At 42.4% G+C, this 27,519-nt stretch overlaps 1 protein-coding gene across 1 annotated transcript; it reads left to right on the top strand.

Moving 5' to 3' along the window:
- The first annotated feature begins 1,108 nt into the window (after window positions 1-1,108).
- vax2 (ventral anterior homeobox 2) lies at window positions 1,109-26,994 on the top strand. The gene is made up of 3 exons (XM_071523560.1): window positions 1,109-1,343; window positions 7,393-7,580; window positions 26,500-26,994. Exons 1-3 carry the CDS (start codon window positions 1,109-1,111, stop codon window positions 26,992-26,994), a joined length of 918 nt encoding a protein of 305 aa, XP_071379661.1.
- The last annotated feature ends 525 nt before the right edge of the window (window positions 26,995-27,519 follow it).

Raw genomic sequence — 27,519 nt, 5'->3', positions numbered from 1 at the left:
CTCATAAAAACAAGATTTCGATGCCTGAAAAGGCTGGGGGAAGCCAGGCAGCGCTACATTTGGCCGTTTCCAGAGAGGAATAGCGCACTACACCATCGTCTCATAGCTCCGTGCCTGATCCCGTCTGCAGCGCCGCTCATCCTCTTGTCAAAACGTGCCCTGCGAGCGGACCAATCAGCGGCGAGCCTGCGTGGACAGGAAATGACGTCTCGGGTTCCTGCCTCTTGTAAAGTGTACCGTGCCACTAGAATATTATCCACACACCAATATCTCACAGGCGGGGTGTAACAGCCCCCCTCTCCGATGTGATGTTTTATCCGTAAAGCAAATTATAATTACTGACACAGTGGCTGAGACTTGATTCGTGCTCTCAGTCTGAGCAAATGTGACCATTTCCCATTTCCACGACAGTCTCCTCCTAAAGGGTTTCAATACAGACATTTTTTTTGCGCTCTCTAAAGCAGAAGACCACCAACCCCCATATGTGACCACCTCCACCATGCAATCCGGGATCCGCCGCAGCAGCCGAGCCGCGCCGCGCCGCGGGTAATGTAACAGGCTGATGCCCGCTGCTCCACCCGCCCAGGACAAACTTTCTCCCCCGGCTTGGTGAACTGTGACCGCCGCTGTGCCGTGCGGGGCTTTTTGCGCGCCGTCTTTCAATTCGTTTCTACGTGGGTGAGCAGCAGTGTGTGTATTGTGGCACCTCCCCGTTCCTCCTCGGCCATCCATAGATCTGGTCCCCCCCTTCACCTTGCAGGCTGCACCATGCGCTTCTGCTCCAGCTCCTGGCTCCTGTAGCTGAGGAGGCTCCTCCGGCTTCTCCACGGTTCTCCCCCTGCGCCCACCCGTCACCCTCCCGCTGTCTTGGTCTGGACTTCGGACCGTGCGTCATGCCGAGACACCTGAAGCGCTCCCCGGTTCCGCTGCAGGACCGCATGGTTCCTTTGTAACTGGATCTACTTTTTTTTTTTTTTTTTGAAGGAGGGGGGCATGCTCTCTTCGTCTCTGGAGAACACTTGCAAAGACGAAAAGAAAGTAGAAACAGAAGGGTAGCAGCAGCGGAAGAAGGAGAGGAGAGGGAAACCGTACCGATAGTACTCTGTAGATGTTTGATCAGGCCACGAGCATGGGCGATGGGAACCACCACTGTGGACCCAACCCGCTGTGTCCGGACCGGATGGACCCAAAGTGCCGCGCCGAGATAGGGAGCCGGTCCCCGGTTCAGAGCACCACCGACACCCCGGGGACGTCAGCCTCCACCCCGACGTCCTCCAGCGAAGACGGACACGACAAACTTTTAGGAGTCGATCCTGACTACTGCCGGAGGATTTTAGTAAGGGGTGAGTGGAAAAAAACACACATTGGTTTATACTGTGCCTTTAGAACAGTTCTCAAACTGGAGGTGCTGGAGGGTTTTCAGGGAAACGAGAAATAGTTTGATTTCACTACTATTTAATTCAGTAGAAATTATCCCAATGAGAGAATGTATAGCCTAAGTGTGACTGTCATAATCAAAGGTTTCACTGTCACCACTATTATCTCCCCACGCACAGTGTAAACGGTTATACAATTCAATACAAACAACAGAAAATTCCCATATGGGGATTCCTTGGACAAAATCTCATCAAGTGGGAGTTTGTGGCTGATTTGGGGTCTGTTTGGTGATCTTTCCTGGACATTTTGAGACGCGATGGGAAAATTGGAACAAAGAGTGCAGATGGTATCGACTTTAAAAGTTGGGCTAAAACTTGGACTGATACTCCCAAACACACTTATGACGCGGATTTCTGGTTAAATTAGCTGAAATTGTTATTCCCATAATGCAAAAGCACCGGTGTGCCGGTGTAGGATGGGATAATAAAAGGCTACAGCTCATGTGCTAATAACAATAGCCTACTTTCACTTCCGCTATACCAAACTGATTGTAACAACAAAGCAATGTAAATAATAATGATTATCATATAGCCTAACACTGATAATATAGTGGGAAATTACATCACTCATAGCAAATAACAGTCTGGCACACATTGTATCAAATGTGGCTAATCCTATCGTTCATATAAAAAAAATAAAAATTGATTGGAATATAGTCAAAACAATCAAATGTAGCTACCCCAGCAAATATCACCTATTAATTTTCTCCAAATTTCTCTTTTACATGGGCCTGTTTGTGTGGCTGAAGTCGTTATGAAATCACATCTGAAAAAGAAATAAACAAGAAAAAATGCTATAAAAATATGTGCAGAGAAATTAGCTAATACTCTTCCCTTTAGGTTATTGTAGGTTAAAAGTTTTCCTTTTTGTAAACAAAATAGAGAGAAGTAGAGCTACTAGAGAGAACAACAGATTTCCATAAACGATCACTATCGTGTATATTGGGCTATTTGTCAGTAGCTGATTCCCTTTGTGTGCCAGTGTTTTGTTAATGAACATCAGGTTTAATATTATGCTGAGTGTCCACGCCCTCATACAGGAGGCCCACTGCAAGGAAACTGTCTGTGCTGATCCCATTTTTTTTTTAAATCTAGAAAATAAAGATAAATTCACCCCAATCATCAGTTTGTACAGGCATCCCTTAGGTAAATTAAAATCTCTTCAGATTTTATTTGTTTTGTTTTAAAATTCTGAATTTGAGTATGCTACATTTATTTTAGAAGCATATAATAAGTCCAAATAGCCTAAGAAAAATCGCGTGTTCACTGTTATAATTTGTTATAGTTTCCAGACTAAACTGTGAAAAATAAATCGTATGCTGTGTGGATCAGCTTCAATAACCTAAAGAATAAAAGGCTGTTCAATATATATATTCAAAATATATATATCTGTTCAATATATAGGCCTACACTTTATTTAAGGTTGAATATTTGCACATTTGGATTATTTCAGCATATAATCAAAAAGACAGTGTGGTGCTTCCAACGGCACCATTGACTTAAAAGAATAATTGAAGAGAAATTTAAATGTTGACTACCTGGCGCACTGCAAGTCGTTGTGAAGTTCCTGGTGGTAGAAAATGTTTTGCATGCTTTCCAAGAATATAAAGGCATAAATACTGCTTGCACGGACAGTTCTCCTCTTTTTAAGGTTTTCACAAAAATTAAGCTGGAAATAAATTGCAACTGTATGTATTTCTCTGTGTAAGGCATGTTTGTACTGGAATATTACTGTCTGCTGTATACAGAATCAATATGTCGGCCTGTGTATTATAATTTATGTGAATGTTGAGGATTTTTATATGGGCAGGTAATGGGGTTGCTGGCTGGTTATTTTTATTTTCTATTGAACCTTAAGCAGACTGCTGGTCCAGAGAGAAACAGCATATTTAGTTACGAGAAAAACAGAAATAATAATAATTTAAAGATATATACTGTATATAGTAACTGATAGATAATTTCAGAAAAAAAGTGAGAGGAAGAGAGGCTGCAGAGAGAAAAAGAAGCGCAAGAGACAGAAAGGAAGAAGACATGAATACGGCAAAAAAAGAATAGAAAGAATAAAAATAAAATAAAATACATAACCCATTCCTAAAACAACCAACTCAATCAGAGCATCGATCATTCCCATTAGAAGTTGTTGTCTATAATCCTGATAACTGCTGCATCAGTTGGAAACGTTCCAGGCCTTTTTCGTTCAACTTGATTATTATAGATTGGTTGTTATAGCAGTGAGCCGACGTCATCTCTCGGCCCTCACGTGCTTCTTGATGACATTTCTGTATACTGTCGATCATGCTTTGTTGTTTTCTGGTCAGATCTCATAAAAACACATAAGGAATCCCTGTTATCTTTGGTTCATGCAGCTGTTTGAGCGTGTGAGGATGCAGGCAGGTTCATATATTCAGTATAAGCCTCTATCATCTATATTGAGTTGAGTAGACTGTCGTTTTGCTGCGTTGTGGTGCAGCATTTTCTCCTGTAATAATAATAATAACTCCTTAGTAGAGGGGTTTGCGGGTTTGAGCAGGTTTGGTGGAGATGCACGAGCTGCGGAGCGAAGCCTGCAATCCCCCGTGTCACTATTTGTTTTTTGAAGCTGCGGCTGGATGCTGCGGAGCGCGGTGGAGAGGCCGGGGTCACCGAGAGGGCAGCAGGTCTGCGCACAGCCGCGGTGTCCCTCCGCTCGCATATGTTTCCACAACTGTTTCCACAACTGTTTGAGCCGTTATTTAGGTCCAGCGAGAAATTCGCAAAGGCACGAATGTTTTATTACAAAGGTTTATCTGGCGCTAAATCCCAGCGACCTGGCAACGCATTACAGTCATTATGCATGTGCGTAAAGATGGAGAGCTTGCAGGCATGTATTATTTCCAGTGTAGGCAAACCAAACACTAATGTGCAACAATAACTGTCTATTACACTGTGATTGAAATGACTATATAAGACCAGAGAGGCTTGGGCGCATAACTGATAAACTCGTTTCATGAACTATTTTAATGCCCTGCAACATTTACGCACTGACTCATTCCATTGGACATATAGCCTACTGTATTTTATTTATTACACACATTTAAGGCTAAATGTTTTGTTTACCTTTTCAATTCAGGTACATTCGAATAAAGTTTATCCAAGTGGAGACACGCCTATACAGCCCAAACTGTTGGCTTTAGCTTATGAAATATTTTAAAACCGTTTACATTCCATTCTTTCATTGCATATGGATGGATATGGATTTATTATGTGGCCTTCCTATAGTGGCAACGTCTTCTATCAGTTTTGTTTCATATTTAATTCAGTTTTTTTTCTCCATATTTTATTATATTGCATATTTCATGATTTCAAAACCCAGGATCGAAGAGCAGCTCTTGTCTGGCTTACGCTTCAGCTGAAATGTGATAAATGCGAAAAAATATTTCGTGCTAGGCTATTATGTTTTTTTTCTTGTAGCCTATGTAGGATTTTTTTTTTTTTTTCGCAGTACTCCGCTGTGGGAAGCAAAACTTTATTAAGACAAACAGATAACATAAGGCTACTGCTAAATTAAAATAACGCATTGACGTTTTTTTTTTTTTTTATAAAGTGGGGCATTGAGATGGGGAAAAAACAGTAGCCTACTAGACAATATCCTCAGGGCCTGTGTGCGCTGACTGGCCCTCAGCTATATTCACAATATATGACTCATATTTGAAAAATTGGTTTACCAGTGACGTTGTTTTTGCATTGAATCCGGATAAGTTTTGTTTTCTAATTCGTTTAGTTTTGCAGCCAATTTCTGGAAACAAGACCTATATTCTCCATACGCCTTGCCTGACCTTCAAGTTAAATTAAATGTAGATTCTTCTCAGTAGGAATATTTTAGCTAAATCCATAGGGCGAATTTCTTAATATTAGCTTATTGTAGCAGCTTTGACCACTTCAAGCTTGATCGAAATGCTTTTAGCTGACTTTAGCTAACTAGTGTTTTTTTTCTTTTTCTTTTTCTGTTTGTTTTTTTTTTCGTGTATGTTCAGTAGCATTCAAGGCTAATCATGCTAAATAACCCAAGGAAAAGACTACTACTACGACTAATACTCTGTAATGGACTAATCTAAAAAAAAAAAAAAGAAAAAAAAGAAAAGAAAAAAAAGTCCATAAGTTCAGAGCGTAACGTAGAGCCACGGACCCCCATTTGATAAGATTTTGTTGTTAATGATTCAGCATCGAGTTGTAGGCTAGAACTGGGGCGACAAGAGTGTTGAGAATGAAACCTTTCATTAGAACAGTCCGTTTTATACATTTCTCTAATTGGGATAATTTCTAGTGAATTAAATTACAGTGGAATTACACTAGTCCCCATTTTTCTGCATGGGGAACCCCTAGGAAACCCTCAAGCACCCCGGATTTAGAAGTCTGGAGGTCTGGCTTGTTTTGTCTCGGGTTCAAAACAGTAGGCCACAATAAACTCACAATAAGCCCGGGTTTACTTTTCTATGATAAAATAGGGCAAAATCAAGAGGGAACTGCACGTTACATAGGCCTACTGAATCCACCCGTACTGTACCGTACCGTACTGTACTGTACGACCCAACCCATTTCAGATCAAGTCTCCTACCTGCAGGGGCTTTTGCTTTAAAAACAACAATTTAGGTGTGAATTTCATTCACTGAAATAAAAGCTTTCCTTTTTACGCACGGAAAACTGACGCATCACTCACAGCGCAGTGTGGGGTAACGTTCCGCAGACGGTACATGCCTAATTTTTTGTGTCTGAGGTTTGGCCATTCATGTCTGTGCAGCAAGCTACAAGGCAGTCGACTTAAAGCGTTGTTTAAACCTAATAAATCAACACGCTTTCTTCAAAATGTAAAACCCAACACGCCTTTTTTTCTCACAATTTTGATCAATTCACGGAATAAAGAGTAAGCTAAAAGTAGGCTGTAGACCGTGATTTGGGTAAACTGTGACCTCCAGTCCTCCAGGCCTTTATACAGACACAACTCAGTTATATTCGCAGAAAGACATACATTTGTGCGCACTCTAAAAACAAAGGATGTCATTTTTAACACATCTGTGTGTCTTCTTTGGGACAGCACACATTTCTGTTACTTCTCAACACAATATGTTAATGACAATAGCCTAGATTTTAACACAACATATGTTCTTATTAACATACTATGTGTTGAAAAGTAACACAATGGTAGGCCTATGTTGTCCCAAAGACGACACACAGATGTGTTAAAATAACACATCCTTTTTAAGGGTGTTTTTTTTCCATAAAAACCCCTATCCTCACAACTTCTACCAGTTTGATACTGTTTACAATGTATGCCTATAATAGCTGTGTAATAAAGTTTCACCGCAGCCTAAAAACTCATTTAAATAAATAAAAATGTAGGTAACTTTGTAGTTTAGTTGGGTTTACCCTCCACTACATTCTGGTTATGGGTCACAGCTGTATATTACGTGTTTTATAGAGGCCTAATAGTATAGTATAGTATAGTATAGTATAGTATAGTATAGTATAGTATAGTAGGCTATAGTATAGTATAGCATAGTGTAGTATAGTATAGTATAGTGTAGTATAGTATAGTATAGTATAGTGTAGTATAGTATGGTATGGTATGGTATGGTATTATAGTGTAGTATAGTATAGTATAGTATAGTATAGTATAGTATAGTATAGTATATAGTATATAGTATAGTATGGTATGGTATGGTATGGTATAGTGTAGTATAGTATAGTATATAGTATATAGTATAGTATGGTATGGTATGGTATGGTGTAGTATAGTATAGTATAGTATAGTATAGTATAGTATAGTATATAGTATATAGTATAGTATGGTATGGTATGGTATGGTATAGTGTAGTATAGTATAGTATATAGTAGCCTATAGTATAGTATAAGTGTATGTTTTTGCACTGCTGTTGAACTTCATTGATAAACTCACTCCTGTTTGTTTTGTTGTGGTCAGATGCCAAAGGCACCATCCGGGAGATTGTTCTGCCCAAGGGCCTCGACCTCGACCGGCCCAAGCGCACGCGGACCTCGTTCACCGCCGAGCAGCTCTACCGGCTCGAGCTCGAGTTCCAGCGGTGCCAGTACGTCGTGGGTCGCGAGCGCACCGAGCTCGCCAGGCAGCTGAACCTCTCCGAAACACAGGTAAGACCGAGCGTGTTGGTCTCGTGAAACGGCACTAACACGCGATTAAATATTTTAAAAAAAGAAAGAACGAATAAATTAAACGAATAATGATTAGCATAGAATAATTAAAATGGTATTCTTCCGCAAATTAATATAGTTCTCCAAACACAGGCCTATACTGACGTGAGTGGGAGTTTTGGGTTAGCGCATTGATACTGAAATTGTTATGCGGCCTCACCAGGTGTATTTTACAAAACGTGACTCAACCAATCAGAGCCGAGGAGCGGAACTATCTGTTTCGTAAGGAGGAACCGGGCCTGTAGCCCCACCCGGACACTTTAACACAGGAGGCTTCCCAAGGCCAAAAACAGGCTCAATATGTTTATAATACAAGACAAAAGGCACGATTTCTTAATTGAAGCTACTCTGCCTCATTTTAGTTGGGGAAAAGATGGAAAAATAATCTTATAGTTCTATTTGGTTTGGTGGAGTAGGCATTTATAATGAGCAAGCGCAGGCCGACCTTATCTATGTAAGTAAAAACTAGGTTAAACTACATTGTAGCCTTAAGTTTGCATGATTGTATATTTATTTATTTATTTCTTGATATGTTAAATTATTTATTTCTGGAGCGCCTATTAAGATTATGCATTTCTGTGACAGGAATAGCCTACTAAAGGCCTTCATCCGCTCTACCTTTCTCCTCTGCACCTGTCCTGAAGACAAAACCTTGAAAAAAGAAATAGAATAATAAAGACTATTCTGGGGACACAGGAGTATTTTTTTTAACCTATTGTCTGTCTGCTGATGCTTTGACCCTTACGCCCCATACTATTGGTTGTTTGGAATGCTGCCAGTAGAAAGCCAATAGAAATTGAAGCTTTTTCTACTGTTGCATTAGTCGCTCTGAAGACGAGCGTCAGCTGAATGCCTGAAATATATTAAATGTAGGCTAAATGTGACACTGGCTCCACAAAGTGTGAATAATTGAATAACACAACCTCCTACAAGTATAGGCCAACTGTAGGCCTTTATTATTATTCAATATATAATATTAAATAATATCTGATCCCTCCGGCCTGTGAAGCCTGTGTGGTTTTCACTGTCAGACAGGCGCAGTTTTCACATTAAAGCAACAATTTCCTTACTCTAGCAGTGAAACACAAACAGACCCAACAGTTTTCTGGGTTATTTTCCATTTCCAATAATCAGTAAAGACCCGTACCCAGAGTCTAATAGAGACCCTGGTTGTACTGGATCACTGCTGACACTTGCTGGCAGCCTATCAGCGCAGCGGCGCTTCATTCAAACTCTCCTGCAGCACCAAGACTGCGCTGCAGGTCTGACCCTCTGTGTTTACTGTGGACCGGATCACTGACAAAACCACCAAGTTACTTATTACCAGTAGTAGGCCTAATAATTATATGGAACATGAGGTTACAGGTTACCAAACTGCAAGATGAACAGCTATATTGTTTCTCTTGTTCCACTGTCAGTTACACTGTTAGGTTACTGAATTGTAAAAACACTGGTGTTCGTTCTTTCTTTCTTTCTTTCTTTCTTTGTCTTTGTCTTATACCAGTCTGTCTATGTGTAGCATGCCAGTAACAGCAGCTTTTAATTGTCCGGGACAAATTTCTCTGAGGAGACCAATAAAGACTAGGCTATCTTATCGTAATACTAACAATACTAATAATGCTACTACTATTACTAATAATAATAGATTCTTCAGTTTCATTTTTTCTCATTCGCATGCAGCAGTAATGCAATACTGGAGAGGTCAGGTGGTTCTTGTTTCAGTGTTTTCTGAAACTTTCTGTTTATTTTTTGTTGACTTCCATGTCTGAACCTCAAAGGACTGACGGTGCTTGTGATAAAACGGTTTGGAGAGCGTTAACCCTTCAAGCCCGCGCTCTTCTCCACACAGGGAGAGAAATGACTCCCAGTGTGTACACGGGGTTTTCTTCTTGCTAACTGCATCTTTTGGAACCACTACAAACTTGAAGATATTTTGAAATCCTTTGACTTACAGTGCGAGTGTTGGTGTTGTATACATTTCAGATTCAGTTGCAAGGGAATACTTTTATGTAGATTTCGTGAATTTAGTCCTGAAAATCATGATTATCGCATGATAATAACGATAATGCTCAGGGGCATTGCACTAAAGGGCAAATCAGATATTAATGTACTTTTCTAAGTAAAAATCCCTGGAACCTGGACTGGAAAAACCAATGACCATAAACACTGGCTTTGGGTATTTCCTGTTGGAATCAAAGTGTTCTATTTCAAATAGTATTTATTTTGATTTTAGCGTTTTAATCTTCATTTGAACTGCATCGCCCATACGCTTTGCACAAAGACACGCACCCAAGAGCAAATACAAATACTCATGAGCCAGTGCGTCCATGCAGACACCAACACTTATCCAGTACTATTTTACATAAAAAATAGGGGTAATTGTGGCACTTTATGCTACTTTACAAAAAGTGTAGGACTAAATTAAAATTACAGTTGATGACAAGTTTCACGATGAAAACCTCCAATAAATTCCTTGAATATCGCATGATAACACACTTTCTTGTGAAAACATGGCCAAACGAACACCGGGAGGCTGGTTTTGAGGCCTCTCGTGCACTCTTAGGGTTAATCACCACTTGTCTAAAAACACTTGTTGAAACGCCATGTGTAAATGTAGCCTAATAATAAAACCCATGCAGCAACTTCACGCATCTTGCAGCCGCTTGTGCCCCAAAACACACCTACTGCTCCACATACAGCTGTGTGGCTTGAAGACTGCGGACTGAATACTCACCAATAATAATTTCTTCCTCAAATGATCCTAACTAAAGCAGAGAGGTTGGAGGAGGAGGAGGAGGGGAGGGGGGCGGGGGGTTTGGGAACACAGAGCCACTGTGTGCCTCGTTATGGCTGACACTAGGGGTGTTAATGGGCGGGCCTCTGCTTCCTGCTGCTGCTCTGCTGCAGAAACTAAGTTGGACTCAGGATGTCTGGCTGCTGAAAGGAGCCGTAATGCGCCTGACCGTCAACTTAAATTACATGTAAACTCTTCTATAGTGATGGTAAAGGAATATTTTAGCTAAAACCCCATAGGGCGAATTTCTTAATGTTTGGCTATTGAAACAGCTTTGGCCACTTCAAGTCTGATCGAAATGCTTTTAGCTGGCATTAGTTTTTTTTTTTTTTTATCTTGTTTGTGGTGTTTTTTTCATGTATTTTCAGCAAATGCACCATTCAAGGCTAATCATGCAAAATAGCTCAAGGAAAAATGGTAATTCTCAAATGTTCGGCCCTCTCGCTCGAGCTGTTTGGGCTGCTTCTGATTGTCAGGTGCCGTAAAGTTGAGAAAGAGGTCGGGATCTTTTTAGTTCGCTCCTCAAGGTTTTCACAGGTTCTCTATCAGTAATTTGATTTTCATGTCCAATTTAGACGCCGCTGGTTTTGAAAGCAGCTCCATTTGAAAAGCCAGAGCTTTTCATTTGCTGCGTGGCTTTCTGTTTTTTTTTTCTTCAGAGTGAAGCATTCAGAGGAAGACTGCAGCCTGAAACAAAATGTGTTTTCATATTTAGAGGAGGGAGGTCGACACGCTCCTAAACACTGGAAATGTTTTCACTATTGGTGAATAGAACAGATACACAGACTGTCTCTCTCTCTCTCTCTCTCTCTCTCTCTCTCTATCTATCTATCTATCCTATCTATACCTATTTTAATGTAAACTTTATTTAACTTAACGTTTATATTTCAATATCATAAAAAAGGCCAAAAAACATTTTTATAAACCCACCTAGGAGCTCATCCGCCACAGTTTAAACTCTATAGGCTTCCCTGGTCCAAAAACAGCGATATTGAAAGTTTTTGCTTTTACAAAACATTTTTCCTTTGGGAACTGAACTTGCTTATTTCTCTACAACTTATTGGATTTGAAATTTTCGAAAAACTTTAGATGTTTATTACAAACACAACCAAAAGGTCCATTGCTCTGAATAGGCTTATTAATCGGATATAAATTATAGGGTTTGCGGTGTTGATATGACATTTTTTCGATGTTATTTTGTGCGCAACAGCCAATCCGTTTTTTTTTGGCAAACCATTCTCCTCTCGATTTCGATCAGATTCATCTCATAAAATTGGTAAATGCATAAGTTACAATCGAAATCACTGTCAGGAGTATTGTCAAGGTTGAAGTAATGGATAACTCTGATGAGTAGGCTAATGGTCCTCATCAGCGTTTAAGTAAATAGGCTATACTAAATCAGCCTCGTTATGTTTTCTCTGCCACACTTTGACACAATAAACCTGTTATGATGCATTCATGAAAACCTAAATACCTCTTTTTTAAAAACAGTAGGCTATTTTCGTTATGACTTCTCAGTGCGAATCTCAGCTCCTCTTCTGTTATGCCTCCTTTGCAGATTCAACATAACACCTAAAAAAAAGGCGTTTAGTCCAGTATGGAGATTTAAAATCTGTTTTTTTCGTAAAACAAGTGAAGAAATCTGCCATGTTCCAATGCAAATCAGTTTGCCTCAAGGATTTTCTTCAATCAAGTGTCATTTTCTTGATACTGGCGGAGTGATACACTTTGTTTTAAGATATTTTCACTTCCTCAAACAAGTAAAACTGCATTGGAAACAATCAAAATGATCTCACCCTATTGGCAGCATTTCCCCCCTTTGTTTTAAGAGAAATACTTTTATTTTAATAGTCAAAACAAGCTCAAACCACTTTAAGATGGACATGTCCTGCAGCGTAACCCTTTATAAAGGCGACAGTCCTTTAACAGGAATACTAATTACAGTAATATCAGGTTGGGGGCTTGTTAAGTGTTTTTTAACAATGTTTGGGGATGTGGTCATTGACCCATGGCGTAACTCCAATTAGTTTGGTCAGGTATTCAAGCTGATCACGCAATGAGGCAAACATTGGCAACACACACACACACACACACACACACACACACACACACACACACACACACACACACACACACACACACAATCCAAAATACATACAAAAATATTTACAAAATAAATACAAATCCATATCTAGCCTGTTGAAGGAGAAACTAAACAGGGAGTCAATTCATTTAACCCTCATTTTCCACCCAAAAGTGCAAAAGTGGACCATGGGGACAACAGGAGCAATGACTGAAGATCATTATTGTTGTTATTATTATTATTGATATTATTATTATTAGGCTATTATTAGACTAATAGGTGACCCAACTTTCTTGCCCAGACGCACAAAACTTAGAGGGAACTTTGGTCCTGGACGCTTTTTTCCCCCCATATCTGGCTTCCAGATTAATTTCTGGTGTTTTTTTGCCTGGATTTTATGTCATAGATGGACAAACATGGACTGAGTCAGACTGAGGTTTGGCCAGTAATACTAGTCTAAGTGACCATGGCGCACCATTTCTTCTCCAAAATAAATAAATAAATAAAACTATCTTCTTGATAGGCTCAGTGAGCAAAGACTATAAGTCTCATAAACCAGCATCCACACTCTAATGAAAACCACAATCTTTTACGGAAAAAAGACGCAGAAAAATATAAGAAAAATAGCCTAATAAAAGCATAGCCTATAAACTGTTTAAGGGGGCGCCAAGTGGAGCCCAATCTTGTCCGAGGCTGCAGTGTTCATCTCGAAAAAAGATCTACAGGCCAACTCATTATTCGTTCGTTACACATTTCAAAAATAATAAGGCTAATGTTAGACCTACTTCACTTATTAGGCTACTCACTAATTCCTTAAACTAGGCTATTCGTTATAGACCCGTTACTTTTCCGTACGCCTGCGTCCTCTCTTGCCTTTAAAAAACACGGTAAGTCGTTTAGCTTTCCCGTGAATCATCAGGGAACCAGATCGCGTTGATTTGTAATAGGGTTAGAATGTCGTCGTTTTGCTCGATAAAATGAAAAACTCTGGAGAAAGTAAAATACAATTTCTCAAAGGAAGATCAAATTTAATTCCGACTAAAACGAATCGCAGAATGTCGCTACAGACAAAATTTTGGTTTCATTCAACTTCAGTCTCATATTTACAAACAGCGACAACACAAGCAACGACTCGTGTTTTTATTGGAAGCTGCAATGTTGTGACCGAGAATTTAACGCGTCATACAGCCGGTAATCAGATTACTGTAACGCGTTACCGAGTAATCCGTCCCCACCCGGAGCTCTCCGTTCATCCCGGCAGGTGGCTCCCCGCCACCGGCTAACACAGCGGGGGGGACCCGCTCTGCAGGCGGCCAGCCCGGCTTCATGTCGGCTGTGTGTGGGTTTAAAACTACAGGCACACGCACCTGACTGGTCCCTCTCTTCATATAACATGCGTTACACCAGCCTGGGCTCACTTCTTTTACCTTATGATCATGGATGATTACGGTGGACTCTGATGGATGGATGATGAAAGCTTCAGCTCTTATTGCAATGAAGGTATGTGGCGAGTTCTGCCTATTGAGGAGCTTCATACTGCTACATTAGTATAGGACTATTTTCTATTCTTCTGTGTCTGAAAGCTGTTTGAGTCTATTTTAAATGGCTGCCAGTGAAAGTTTTTCTTTAATCTCTTATTTTACATGAAAGCTTAAATCAATATTTTGGTGAATAGCAGCTTACAACACCTATTTTTGTTTGGACATTTCATTCTTCTGCTTGGTAGTCTTGTCCAGTCCTGCAACATGTGCAGTTCTTCAACATTATCAATCCAGGAAGTATGTTTTTTTTTTTACCCTGCCACACTGTAGTCTTGTACCTGTATCTCTGAGTTATTATGTGAAGATGTTGGAGTCTGTTTCTCCTGCCCTTCTCACATTTAACTCACATCTTCTCATTCACCTCAGCAAGGAAACATAGAGTCTGAACTTGTAGGAAGTGAAGATGTGCAGTGAGACGACTTTCTGCAACCCTTTTTGTAAATATAATCATCCAAAACCTTAAGAGTTCTTACAGAACATTCTGCCTCTACCAAGGCTCGGTATTTTGAGTTTAGGGATTTTAAAGGTTTAGTTTGCCAACTCATGAAAACAGTTACTCAAATGTGAAGAAACTACAGTGTGTGGTCCCTTTTACACAGTCCTGAGTCCAGTGCAGCTGACTTTATACATTGCTGTTGTGTCAGTCTATTGTTCTTTGCAGCCCGTCCATGGAGAAGCCATGGATTTAATGTCTGGGCTGCTTTAAACTGGTTTAATCCTGGAACAAATGGGCACGGGCTCAGTGACAGAGGTAATGGAATCATGCTTGTGTCTCTATAGAGTAAAGCTGCTTGTACGGTGACCAGATGTGGACAAACACTGGGATGTGTTTTCATATGTTGTCTTGGCTGTTTAAAGCCACAAGGAAAAAGCATTTTGATGGCACCCCGCCTCTGAAATTTGACATATTTCTGGTTGGAACGGGATGTTGGGGCGGGACGTTATGCAGGGAGGAACTGTTCAAAATTGTTCAAAAGTGTTTAAAAAAAATGCTTTGTGCATAATCTTGAGCTTCACAAATTACAGATTCTAATGAATACATTTCAGCCACTGGGTCGCAACCATGGTGTCTTAGGAAAAGGAAAGTGGGTTTTCCAAAAACGCCTCGCTCTGCCATGTTGCCACTGGTGTCACTTTGAAAATTGTGAAGTTACAGGTTTTATATGATGGGAGAGACAGAAGGGGGATTTGTTTAGAAATCTGTGATGGTATTACTGGTAGCTACGTCTACTGGTACCCCATGAAGTAACCACTAAAAATACACTGTTTTGCAGGGAGTAACAGTAATTGGGTTTTGATATAAAAATACAAGAATAAATGTAAGAGAAATTGTAAATGTTGGGGCATTTTTTGTTAAATATGTGTACATTAGCTAACAAGGCAAAAAATATTTTTTCATTTCAATGCAACTTTAATAAGCATAAATAATTAGCTGTTACAACTGTGACTTTCTCTGATTGTGATGATGTAAAATGTGTGCATGAGAGAGCGAGAGAGAGTATACACGCGCACACACACACACACACACACGTACAGGCGCGCGCGCACACACACACACACACACACACACACACACACACACACACACACACACGTGGGTGTTGAAAATTTCACCGGTCTCACTTTCCCCCAGCCTTCCTTTTGCGTCGGCCTTTGTAGCCCATGATTTTAATATTCTGACCCTGGCGTATTACATAGGGAGATTCAGTGTGTGTGTGTGTGTGTGTGTTTGAATATATGTGTGTGTTTGACTGTGTGTGGGTGTGACTCGGTTTCAGAGCTGTATGTTAACACCAGGGTCCTGAGCAGTTGGCACTAACAGAGCTGGGCTCCTGTGGAGAGCTGAAACACACTGAACAGCCTCGAAAACGTATTTATTTTCATCACAGCGAACACCAATCCTGCTCTGTTTTGGCATTTTTCCTTTACTGGGCCGTCAGATCACAGAGAAGAACCATTTACAGGGAGAGGAGGAGGAGTTCAGCAGCACAACCTGGGCTGGGAATGCTGTCATCATGTAGTGTTAAAAGGAGTATGCCTGTAACATGAGCTCAGATTCAAATCCATACATCCATCATCAATGATATTTCCAGGACTGGCAAACTAAAAACATATGAATATACATTTTTCACAGAAATATGCCAACGTTTACAAGAAGTTTAGATGCTACCACTTTGTGTAAAGCAGCGGAACAGGCAGCCAATCAACAGCCTGTTTGATGCAGAGCCGTTGTTTTGCTCTGATTTGATTGGCTGACGGTCAGAGAGAGAGTGTATGGTGGCAACAGCTAAAAAAGGACAATTCCTTAATAAAAAATAGACTCACAGTTTAATATTGGTTGTAAAATCCTTCGAATGACTCTTCTTGTAGTTGCCGTGTTTGTCGTTTTTTTTTTGCTCAGATAATGCCTCCTTTTGCTTCCCCCGCTGTACAGAGGTCAGAGGTCAGGCTCAGCTACCAGCTACAGAGCTGGAGCTGGTAGAGATTCAGCGTGTTGCTCAAGGGCACTTCAGCAGGGCGGAGAACCCGGGTCCTCTGGGTGAAGGGACGGTCTCTCTGACCGCTGGGTGACCCCGCTGCCCCTTATGCGACCTCTTATGAATCCTGCTGAATCTGCTTTCCCTGTTCAAACATCACATCTGCTTGTGCAACTCTGCAGCTCTTGAAATACTTGAAATACAGACCTTGGTAGCTTAAATGTAGCTGTAGCCTACTTTTTTTTTATCATCCACAAGAATTTGAATTATATGCAGAGACGTAGTGGTAAATAAAAACATGGGTAAACTATGACCAACTATGGGTAAACTATGTCCAGTCGATGATCATCATAAGGCAAGTGAAAAAAAAATTAAAGAAAATCAATTTTGTTTCCAGAAAAACATTCATTTATGCTTCTGCTCCTGCTCAAAAAACTCTGTTCTCATATAAATTACATCAGTTTGATACCACTTACACGTCACTTATACGTCTATCTGCAGGCTGAGGAGAGAGGAGACGAGCTGGAGCTGGCAATTTATGTGTGTGTGTGTGTGTGTGTGTGAGAGAGAGAGAGAGAGTGTGTACGTAGATTTGAATGTCCTCGTTGTGTGTATTGTTCTCCATGACGGCCCAGACAGACGGTGTCTCGCCACTCGTCTGGCCATGACGTGTCGCTGTGCAGATGTAGCAGAGAGGACGCCACACACTGCTGGGATTGTCCGAACACTCAGAACAGAGAAAGAGATAGGAAGGGAGGCAGACAGACAGACAGACAGTTGGTTCAAACCTACACTCGCTGCCTTTGTGTATTCACTTGCTTTCGGTTTCAGATGCCACTGGAGATGTTTGGGCTTCATAGAAACGTTACTGAAAAGGAACAAACCATTCCAACATGTCTCTCCTGCTCTGTAGTGACCTAATGTAATGACATGGCATCTGTTTAACGTGAACGTTGGTGAGTCTAGATGAGCATTCAGGAAGAAACTCCTGGGCTCTGATTATCTAATCAGCTGATTTTTAAGAACGTAGTGGTAATTAAGTCTTAGTCACCATAGTTTTGTCCGTAATCACACACAGATGGAATTGACTTGTTCCATCAGCTTCAGGTGGAGTGAAGTGTGTGTGTGTGTGTGTGTGTGTGCGCACACGCAGGAACAGATATCATCCGGTGAAAACCTTGTATTTCCAAGATGTCAACTCTTCAGGAGCTAAGGAAAGCAGCCTTGTTTTTAACTTGGCCACCATGCATTTTTAAGTTTATTCAAAGCAGTTTCGAAAGGGTTTCAGTTAAAGTGAAAACATGAAAATCACCAAAATTGGAGTTAGGAGGTTTTCACATAACAGCGATTTGCATGCACATTCTCTCCATCTGTCTCTCTCACTCTCTCTCTCTCTCTCTCACAGTCACACACACACACACGCTGAGTGCATCAACTCTTTTGTGACCACTTTGTGTCATTCGCCATGCAAAAGTGTAATGCAATTAAACTAGTGGATTACTTGCTTGGGAACTCTTACAGACACCTGGACCTGCCAGTGGAGAGGGGGCCGAGTCCCACCATGTGTGCACGCAGCAGCACACGCCACATGAAATATATACACATTTATAAGGGAGTATAAGGATGTAAGGGTAATCATGCATCTCCGAAAATTAGGGAGCCGAATTGTGAAGTATAGGTGGGCTTGTGTGGCATTTTTTACATTTAATTACATTACATTATGTCATTTGCTTTTGTCCAAAGGGACTTACAATAAGTACATTTTGTCAACAGTAGTATATCACAGTCTACAGGATTTGTAGAGTCAGAGTGTTTTTTTAAATTTTTTTATTAAGAGTAGAAGGGGAAAAAGATCATTAATCCAAACATTTCAGCTTGTTGCTTTTACCAACAGTGAAAGCTGTAGGGATGTTTTCTTTGAGTCAAATATGGTTGTTAAGATCCTAAAAGCGAGAAAACAAGGAAAAGGAACGTTGTCGTTTTGTCGTCAGCCCTTTTCAGTCGAGTCAGAGTGAAAATGAGCATCACCAGGCTGCATGGCGAAGGATCCGACACTGGGGGGCTGCGGTGAGGCATGCAGTCTCTGTTTCTGTAAAAAGATGTTACGATTAATATGATTTATATTAGATTTCTGTTGCATTAGATAATACACACAGGTGATGGGAAATTCGAGCTTGGGTGAGGCGACGTGCAACAAAAGCCCCACGATATCAAGGGTTTGAACCACATTCAAACCCTTGATATTGCGAGTACATGGTGAGTGGGTGTGGTGCGTCTTTAGCATCATCATAGGGTGTGGCAGTGTGAGAAGGGAGGAGGGACAAAACAAGGCAAGGGATATTCCCTCTGCATCTTCTCTCACGCTGGAATCTTCTTATCTAAACCTCCTGGGCTGGAGGGGTTTTCCCGGGCGGGGCTGAGTGGGGCTGGGTGGGACCTGGGTGAGACTGGGCGGGGTTTGGTGGACATGGGCGGGGGGGACTACGATGAATAGAAGGATGACGGGATGGGGGGGTGGATATAGAGACGGGGGGGAGAGGTGGGCCTTATAATAGTCCCAAGTGCTTTTGCACTAAGGAGGATTAGGCAGCCATATCTACCAGCGATTCTGTAAGACGGGGTTAACCCCTGGCTGAACCTGGCTGGACATGTGCTGCAGTGCTGGAGGACCAGATCGGGTTTATTCGGGCAGGGTGAGGGGAGTGGGTGGGCTTTTGGTGGGGGATTGGTGGGGTTCAAGGATCAGGGCACGAGGGCAAGAGCAGGGGCAGGTCAGATGTGATGGCAATGATGATGACGAATAAGGAGGAAGAGGAGGCGTACAGTAAGAAGATGCGAGGCAATTTTATAGCGCATGGTTGGAGTCATGAGACGAGGGAGGGGGCAGGAAGAGGAGGAGGAGGATGGGTGTTTTAGGGGGTGTAGGATAAAGAGCTTAGCAGGAGGTGGTGTAGGAGGAAGAGCGGCCATCATATGGATGGGCGGGGGGGGAGGCTTCTGTTAGTGCTGCCTGTGTTTGTGGAAAAAGGCTCACTGGTCGAGAGTACAGAGCTGGGCTGATATCGCACTGCACAAGACTCTGACACAAGAGGGAGGAGTGGTTCGCCTCTGACCAGATCTACTCTCCATTTTTCTAATCCTACTGCTGATGGATTTGAAAAGGCATTCTTTCAGTCAGATTGTACACTTTCCATGGCTAGTCAATACCTTTTTGTCAGCCAAGTTGATTAAGAACACTTTGCCATTAACAGCAATAGCTGGAGGAGTAGTTGCGGAGGGAGGATGCCATTGGTCCAGCAAATATTGCTGATAACATGTAACTTAATAATGATAATGTCATTCTTTATTATATTATTATTATTTACATTTATTTATTAGGCTACTTAACATACGCCATGTTTTTACCCAAAGCACCTTAGTACCATGAACATGTTTAGCATGGGTGGCCCAATGTGAATCATATCCCTAGTTTTCCCAGTAGAGCAACAACTGGAACAAGTCATTGGCCCATCCAATGGCTGTACTGAACTGAGCAAAACTTTAGATTTGACTAAAACAGTAGCCATTGGTATAGTTTTTAAATTAAAAGCCAGTCATTTTCATGGTAAAGAATAGATATTGGCTCATCTGGAACTGTTCTGACAGAGAAGAAGAGTGACTGTTGCTCCGTCACAGACAGTTGAGTAGTCACTGGTTCAACCCGTCTCGATGTTAGAAGGTAGCTTTTGGTCAAATGCAAATGATCTACCCAATAAAAGGCAGCCATTGGCCCGTCACATACAGTTGAATAGACATTGGTTTGCCTTGTACAGTTCAGATGCCATTGGTCGGTTACATATAGTTGAGTAGCCATTGGTCCGTTACACACAGTTGAATAGCCGCTGGTCCGCCTGTTTCCATGGAAAAGAGTAACCATTGTGTGCTGCGGCTCATCACATGCCTGGGATCAAGGCGTTTCACAGGGTCACAGGGGGAGCAGCGAGCTGCTGGAAGGGTCACAGAAAGTGTGAAAGACAGTCACCAGGTGTCCTACTTAGCAGGCCCTTCGTTTCACTTCGCTTTATCGTCATTATATGGCGAGACTGGATCAGATTCAACAGAGATAGTGTGTGTTATCAGTAGGACCTTTTAGTTCATGCCTTGCATTGCAGTAGGTTAGCTCAGTTTAGCTTTTTTGCATAGTGATAAAGCAAAGAAGCGAAGTGATGAAAACACAGTGATGAAATACAGTGGGAAAAAACACAAAGAAACTAATTTACTGCTCTACTTTGTGCAGCAGCGATACAAAAGCCGCTTATAAAAACATCTCACCTAGAAACAAATAAAAGCCCTGTTCATAATTGCAGCATTCAACGTCTTTTCTCCTGTCATTGAGGGAGATAGAAAATAACAATCTATACTTTCAAACAATTTTCCTCCCTCGTAATAACTAACTGTAACTCATCTCTGCCTGAACTTGGTACAGTGTTATGTCGGGACACAGCGGAGCTTAGCTGATTTATTGAACACACATATGGACACCCAGTTGATCTGCACTCTGGGTCAGGATCTGGCTTAACCTTTTTACCTCTGGCCTTGTTTGCCTCCCTCTCTGATTTGCGGCCGCCTGGATTCACAGTGCGGCTCTCCATCCGCTGACCTCTGCCCCACTGGCCTTATATTTGCCCTGCCCTGCCTAGATTTGGCCTGTCCTTTCCCTTCCCTTTAAATATGCCCCGCCCCGCTTTTTAACGCATAAAGCCCATCAGGTTTTACCCCTCATCCCTTTTTTGAACCCCCTCCTTGCATTGCTTTGCCCTTTGCTGCCCAGCTATGCCGCACCTCTATCAGATTTTTCTGTCTTGTCCTCTCCACCCCTTCCGTACATCTGCCCCTCTCTAACCCCCGTCCTGTTTGCCTCTTCCTTTTACAGTCACAATGAAACTGCATTTTGAGAGCATCATGCTTCCTTAATGTGATGTATTGGGGCGGGACATAACGCGGGGAGGGAGCATTCAACCAATGGGATATCAGTTAGGGAAAGAAATTGAGTTTTATTTGATGGGTGGGGCGGAGGGACGAAATTGTTCAAAAATGTGTGATGGTTTTATTGGTTGGAATCTTTATTTACGCCTACTGGTACGTAATGAGGTCACCATTAAAGATACACTGTTCTCCCAGACGTAAAAGTAATGTTGATATAATGTTTTATCATTTATTGTTAAATAGGTATATAGTATGGCATGGAAAATTAGATAACAAGGTGAAAAAGTAGTTGTCATTACATTGCGACTTTAAAAAGCTTTCCCTTGCTTTGTTTCTTGTCCTATCCATCTTTGCCTCCAGCTCTGCCACAGCCGTAGTGCCACCTTTCCTGGTCTTGCCGTCCCCACTACTGCCCCCGCCCCACCCCCGCCCCCACCCTGGCCCTAACCCTGCCCTGGCCTTGCCCTGGTGCAGCGGGGCGGGGTAGGGAGGGCGAGGCCGGGGCAAATGCAGGTCACGCCAGATCCAGATCTCCCTTGGTAATCTCTGCCCCAGCTCTGAACCCTGGATCCCATTAAAAAGGATTTACGTCCAATAGTGTAGATGTACCAAAGGCAGCTTTGCTTTCTTCTCTTCTCATCATTTTCCCCCCCTACTAAAATCCCTATAAAACACGAGCAAGCATTTTTTTTTTCACCACGCAACAGATAGGAGGACAGTGATGTGAAGGACTGAGCCACACCCACCGCATGAGGGCGGAGGAAAGGGATTGGCTGGGAGTTTTATAGTCAAAGCCTTTTATGGGACACAGAAATAAAGAGTAAAATCTTTGATAGCCTATGACCTAACTAGGAAGGAATAAACTGAGGAAGAGGAAGAGACAGATACAGTGGATTTCAACTATGCAGAGATCATATCCATTGCTTATCCCATCCCTCTGTCCTCTACCCCCCTCCATCTCCCCTCTTATCTCCATCTCCACTATCCCTCCCTCTGTGTCTCTTTTGGGTCTTTACAGTAAGACTTGCTGGCGTCAGTATTCCTCTCTGAGCCTTGGGATCCTCTCCGATCCCATTATTTCTGTCGTGGTTAGTGGCTGAAACTATGATCTCACTTGCCCTAGCTGCCTCTTGAGTCTGCAGTTCAAACCGTTACAGTACACTGATACTGTAGCTAACACCACCCGATTACCTCCACGCTATGAACACCTAGGCTTGGCTTATAACGTATGCCACCCAATTAGATTGGCTCCTTGTCACACTAGATCTGCATCTCCTGGAACACCAGCTCAATATTAGATAACTGTCACATTCGGTTGCAGCAGTAGCATTAAAGAATATTCCACTTAATTTTAACTTGAAAACCATGAAAACCAGAATATAAACTACTCACCAGCATCGGATGCAGCTGGACAAGTTTGTTGCGTTCAGATTTTTGCTTCCCATTCATTTGAATGAGGCCACGAATATAGCCTGAAAACTGACATTTAACACGTTGGTGAACAGATTCAACAACAGATCCCTCTACTGTGATTTTCAACTGACTGTGGGTCCAACGTTTTAGAACATAATTTCAAAATGACAAAAAAGAAACAAGGTTGTGACTAGAAGTTTGCCAGTTCCAGTTGCTGGACTGCCTTGGAAAATTTGGATAGGGCATGTATATTGGTAATACTCTCCGCTACCTTAACAATATGTATTGTGAGTGAGGAAAATGTAGGAGATAATGAGGTAAATGTTGGACTTTTGGACCCACAATGCAATTGTTTGACTACAAAACAGTTGAACTGTTTGGAGAAATTTGATGGACTTTTTTTTGGAGCTGTAAAAAGATGGTCCTGTTAATTTCAGTAGTTTGGGGGGAGGCTGAGATGGAGCAAAGGGGGGGCTAACGGCACGGTGATGAATGGATAATGACTGAATTTTCGTTTGGGGTGAACTATTCCTTACGCTATGCTACTACCCAGCAATCATGCTGACATAGAAGATGATGTTATGGCCTGCACCAATGTTGAAAACTCATGTAAATATAGAGCCAAAATGAAAGTTGACGTTTTGTGAAATCGGGACCTAAATATCTTTCTGATATTGCTTCAAAACAGTTTTCATGGTTGTTTTAATATTAATTTTTACTGTGCCGCAATGTCATGTTTGACGTTGAACCTGCGCGTCATGCCAAGTCGAACCCCCACACTGCAACACTGCAGCTTGACTGAACAGTGGGAGTTACAAGGGTCTTACTGATAAAGGGGGTCATGTGAGAGATATGGTCTGTGTGTGTGTGTGTGTGTGTGTACGTGACTGTCGCGTGTTCTGTTCACATGTGACCTCTCGGTGAATGTGTGTGTGAGTGCCGCTCACGTAGTACTGCTGTGTTTGCATTGTAGCTGCACTTGGTAGGCTATGTATTGCTTTATCCAGGCTTTATACGTTGTGTGTCTGTGTGTGTGTGTGTGTGTGTGTGTGTGTGTGTGTGTGTGTGTGCATGTATTTATATGTGTGCAGGTGCATGCATGTGTGTGTGTTGGTGCTGTCCAGTCACCAATTTGTTATGAAACTTTTATAAAATTAAACCATGAACCCTTTACAAGCTTATGCGTTTCTGCTGTTACAAGAGTTTCCCTCTAAGTCGTCTACTGCCAATCCCCACTTATCAGGGATTAGATTACTGGATTTCTACGAAAATTCAGGAAGGGGCTGAGGGAAAGTCTGTTGCGTGTGTAAATAACTTTGAACGCACTGTTGGGTAAACACACACAGTATAGTACAGTGCAGAGGCGGGGCTAAGCAGATGAAAATGTAAACAAACATGCTTGTTGGGTACACACCACACACTCCATAAAAACACTGCAGTAAATTGTCGATTAAATCTCAACATCTACTTTCTATCACTATTGATAGCTGGTTATGATGTTAGCATTGTTGATTTTCTACATATTTGGCATTTCTCCACTGTCACCAGACTGTAAAATAGTAGGATTTGATAACTTTGTAATGAAAGACTGGTAGTGAACGCTCTTTAGGCTATGACCATGCTTTGCTTGAGCGTGTGTGTGTGCGTGTGTGTGTGTGTGTGTGTGTGTGTGTGTGAGAGAGAGAGAGAGAGAGAGAGATTCTTTACTGCTATGCGTACTGCATGCTAGGGCTGGGTGACATGGACAGAATTAATATCACGATAATCATAAGAAATTATTTCAATATCAATGTATAACAATATCTGCTGACACATAGGAAATCACGTTAAATAATCAAATTGATGTTCATTGCATTGAACTGCATGGTGACAAAGTATGATAAAACTCAAATAATTTTCAAATACGCTTTAATTTGTTTCTGATCTCATTTTGTGAGAGATTTTAGTTTTATCATTAATTTAGACAACAGAATCGTGTATCATGATAACTCCATACTACCTTTTAATTATAATGCGATTCTATGCAAAGGCGGTAATCCTCAGGGTGAGGCGGAGCAGTGAGGCTGCAGAGGAAGACGCAGCGTGCTGAAAGTCGGTCAGGATCGTATGTATTTTTCATGCGCGTGACTGTCAGAGCGGGTGTGCGAGCGGCTCTCCGTGCTGCGATCTCCCCTGACCCCGGCGTGCCCTCCAATCAACGTCCCACCCAGGCCCAACTTTTCCACACGCTATACATTAAAGCTGCGCTGCGTCCCATCAATTAAACATGCCGTACAAGGACAGGCAGAGTTCACCGAGCCTCTCTCAATCTGCTGCGGGTGGCATGATGATGGCTCGCGCCGGTGAAGCTCGCTATTTATATGACGGTGATTATGATGATGATGGCTTTGCCTTTTTGATTTTTTTTGTTCTTTCAATTACAGATTTTCTTTTTCTTTTTACTTTTAGAGCCAAAAAAAACCCTCATTCCACACAGCTTGATTTGCAGTGTTAATTTTCTTTTCCTGATAAACATCTCACATACTCCTGTAAATCCATATTCTAGTGGCTATATTTGGGCTTTTAAACATGTAAGAGAGTTTATGTGGTGTCTTTCTTTTTCTCTGTGTTTCTGGGTGTGGAAGTGTGATCGAGCTAATTTTCCTCACTCCTCCTGTACAGTATCTCCGCTCTGATATCACTGACCTTTCCCCACTTGTGCACTTCTAGCCTGTTAGAGCCATGAAGTGTGAGAGAGGTAAAGTGCATGGAGCCAACCATGATCAAATGTGTTGAGAAAAACAACAGCATTTGATCCAATGGGCGGTGTCAGGGGATTACAGCATCTCTGTCTGTTCTGCACGGATTTATGCGTGTAGAACTGGTTTACCACCAAGGCATTGCGTGTTCCTGCAGCTCTCACTGCACACACAACATGCTACTGTACAGATGCATCAGCTAGAGGCATCCAGGGGGCACAAGGTAGTGAGGCACACATTGCTCAACTTGTACCGTCTGACAAACCATCAACTTTTGGTCATTGAAATCAAATGCAGAATAATATCCGGATATGAGTTGTAGAGCTAGAGTTGCCTTCATTCATTTAAGTGTCCGCAATGAAACATCAGTCATCTGCACAAAATGTTTAAAAGGAAAGACACTGCGGGCAACTCATGAGTTGTGAAACACTGTTGCCAGAAGAGGCATTTCAGTACATTATACATGCAAAATAACTGTCAGATATATAAAACAATTTATAAAAATAGAAGGATGTGGTTGCGTATATGACAAGAGCCAGATGTCAAACTACTATATTGTGTAAACCTTGTTTCTAGAGCATCATTGGGTCTCCGAAGAACTTTTTTTCCACTTTGTCTCAGCTACTATTGATTGCTGACTGAACACAAAAATTACTTTTTCTGCCCCTTCAGCTTTGTTTTGTTGTCTGTGTGTGTGTGTCCTGGCCATTAGGTTTTGATGTGGTCCTGTATATCATAATTGTTTTAATCCTGGCTGCAACCCAAATTTCCCCCCTGGTGGGACAGCAAAGATAATGCGAGCGTGTTTTCATAGTTTTCTCTCTTTCTTCCTGGTTGTGTTGCTGCAGGTCAAGGTGTGGTTCCAGAACCGCCGCACCAAACAGAAGAAGGACACCACCAAGGATTCGGACAAGCGCTCCTCCTCCACGTCCGAGTCGCTGGCCACCTGCAACATCCTGCGCCTCCTGGAGCAGGGGCGCCTCCTGTCGGGCCCCGCCCCGCCCAACTCCCTGCTGGGCCCCCCGCCCCACGCGGCCAACGGCTCCCTGCTGGGCAGCCCGGGCGGCGGCTCCTCCGGCTCCCCGGGGATCAGCAGCAGCACCCCTCCCAGCTCTCTACCCGGGGGGACGTTCGGGCTGTCGCTGCCCTCGCTGGGCGGCACCCCGCCCTCACCGCGGCTGGGCGTCCCCCCGCCGCACTCCCTCTGCTTCTCCATGCCGCTGCTGGGAGGCGCACACCACGAACTGACGTCCGCCTACGGCTGCGGCTCCTCAGCCTTCGAGCCGTACATGCGGCTGGACAGGAAGGAGGCAGACCTGGGAGGGAAGAAGACGGTTTCTTAAATAATACGCCCCCCCCCCCCCCCCCTCTCTCAGGAGGCCGGGGGACTCAGGCGGCGATTTGAAAGACCTTTTCTCCTCAGTCTCTCACCCTGCCCGCCCGTTTAACACTTAACCGGTTGATGAGGCTGCAGTCGGGGAAAGGTATGCACCCCGGATCGTGAGAAAGTGTGAAAAATGAGAAGGAAGAGACCAGTGGCTCTCTGTGCAACACCATTTTGTGTCACACCGCACACTGCTCCGCACGCTCCAGCTGCTGACACAAAATGGTGAAAGGACTCGATGTGACGGGGAGCGATGACGCCACTCTCGCACATTAACAAAAAAAAAACAAAAAACAACTTGCTTGTGAATTTTTTTGAAAAAATTGTGTGTGTATGTCGCGTGAACTCTGGAAGACAGATATTTTTATCACCACTCTCTTTGCAGTGGTTTAAATGACTCTTCACTTTGTCCAGTGAGTTTATGAGTGTGGTTTCTTTCTATATATAGGCCTTCATTTACTGTTCAGGAAAAAAAAAAAACTTG

This window comes from Centroberyx affinis, unplaced genomic scaffold (genome assembly GCF_046629955.1).
Source record: "Centroberyx affinis isolate AG114_WGS23_722 - 3 ecotype Tasmania unplaced genomic scaffold, CSIRO-AGI_Caff_v1 ptg001094l_1, whole genome shotgun sequence".
NCBI lineage: Eukaryota > Metazoa > Chordata > Actinopteri > Beryciformes > Berycidae > Centroberyx > Centroberyx affinis.
Note: the sequence above shows the minus strand (reverse complement) of the source record. Positions and strands in the feature narration are given on the sequence as shown.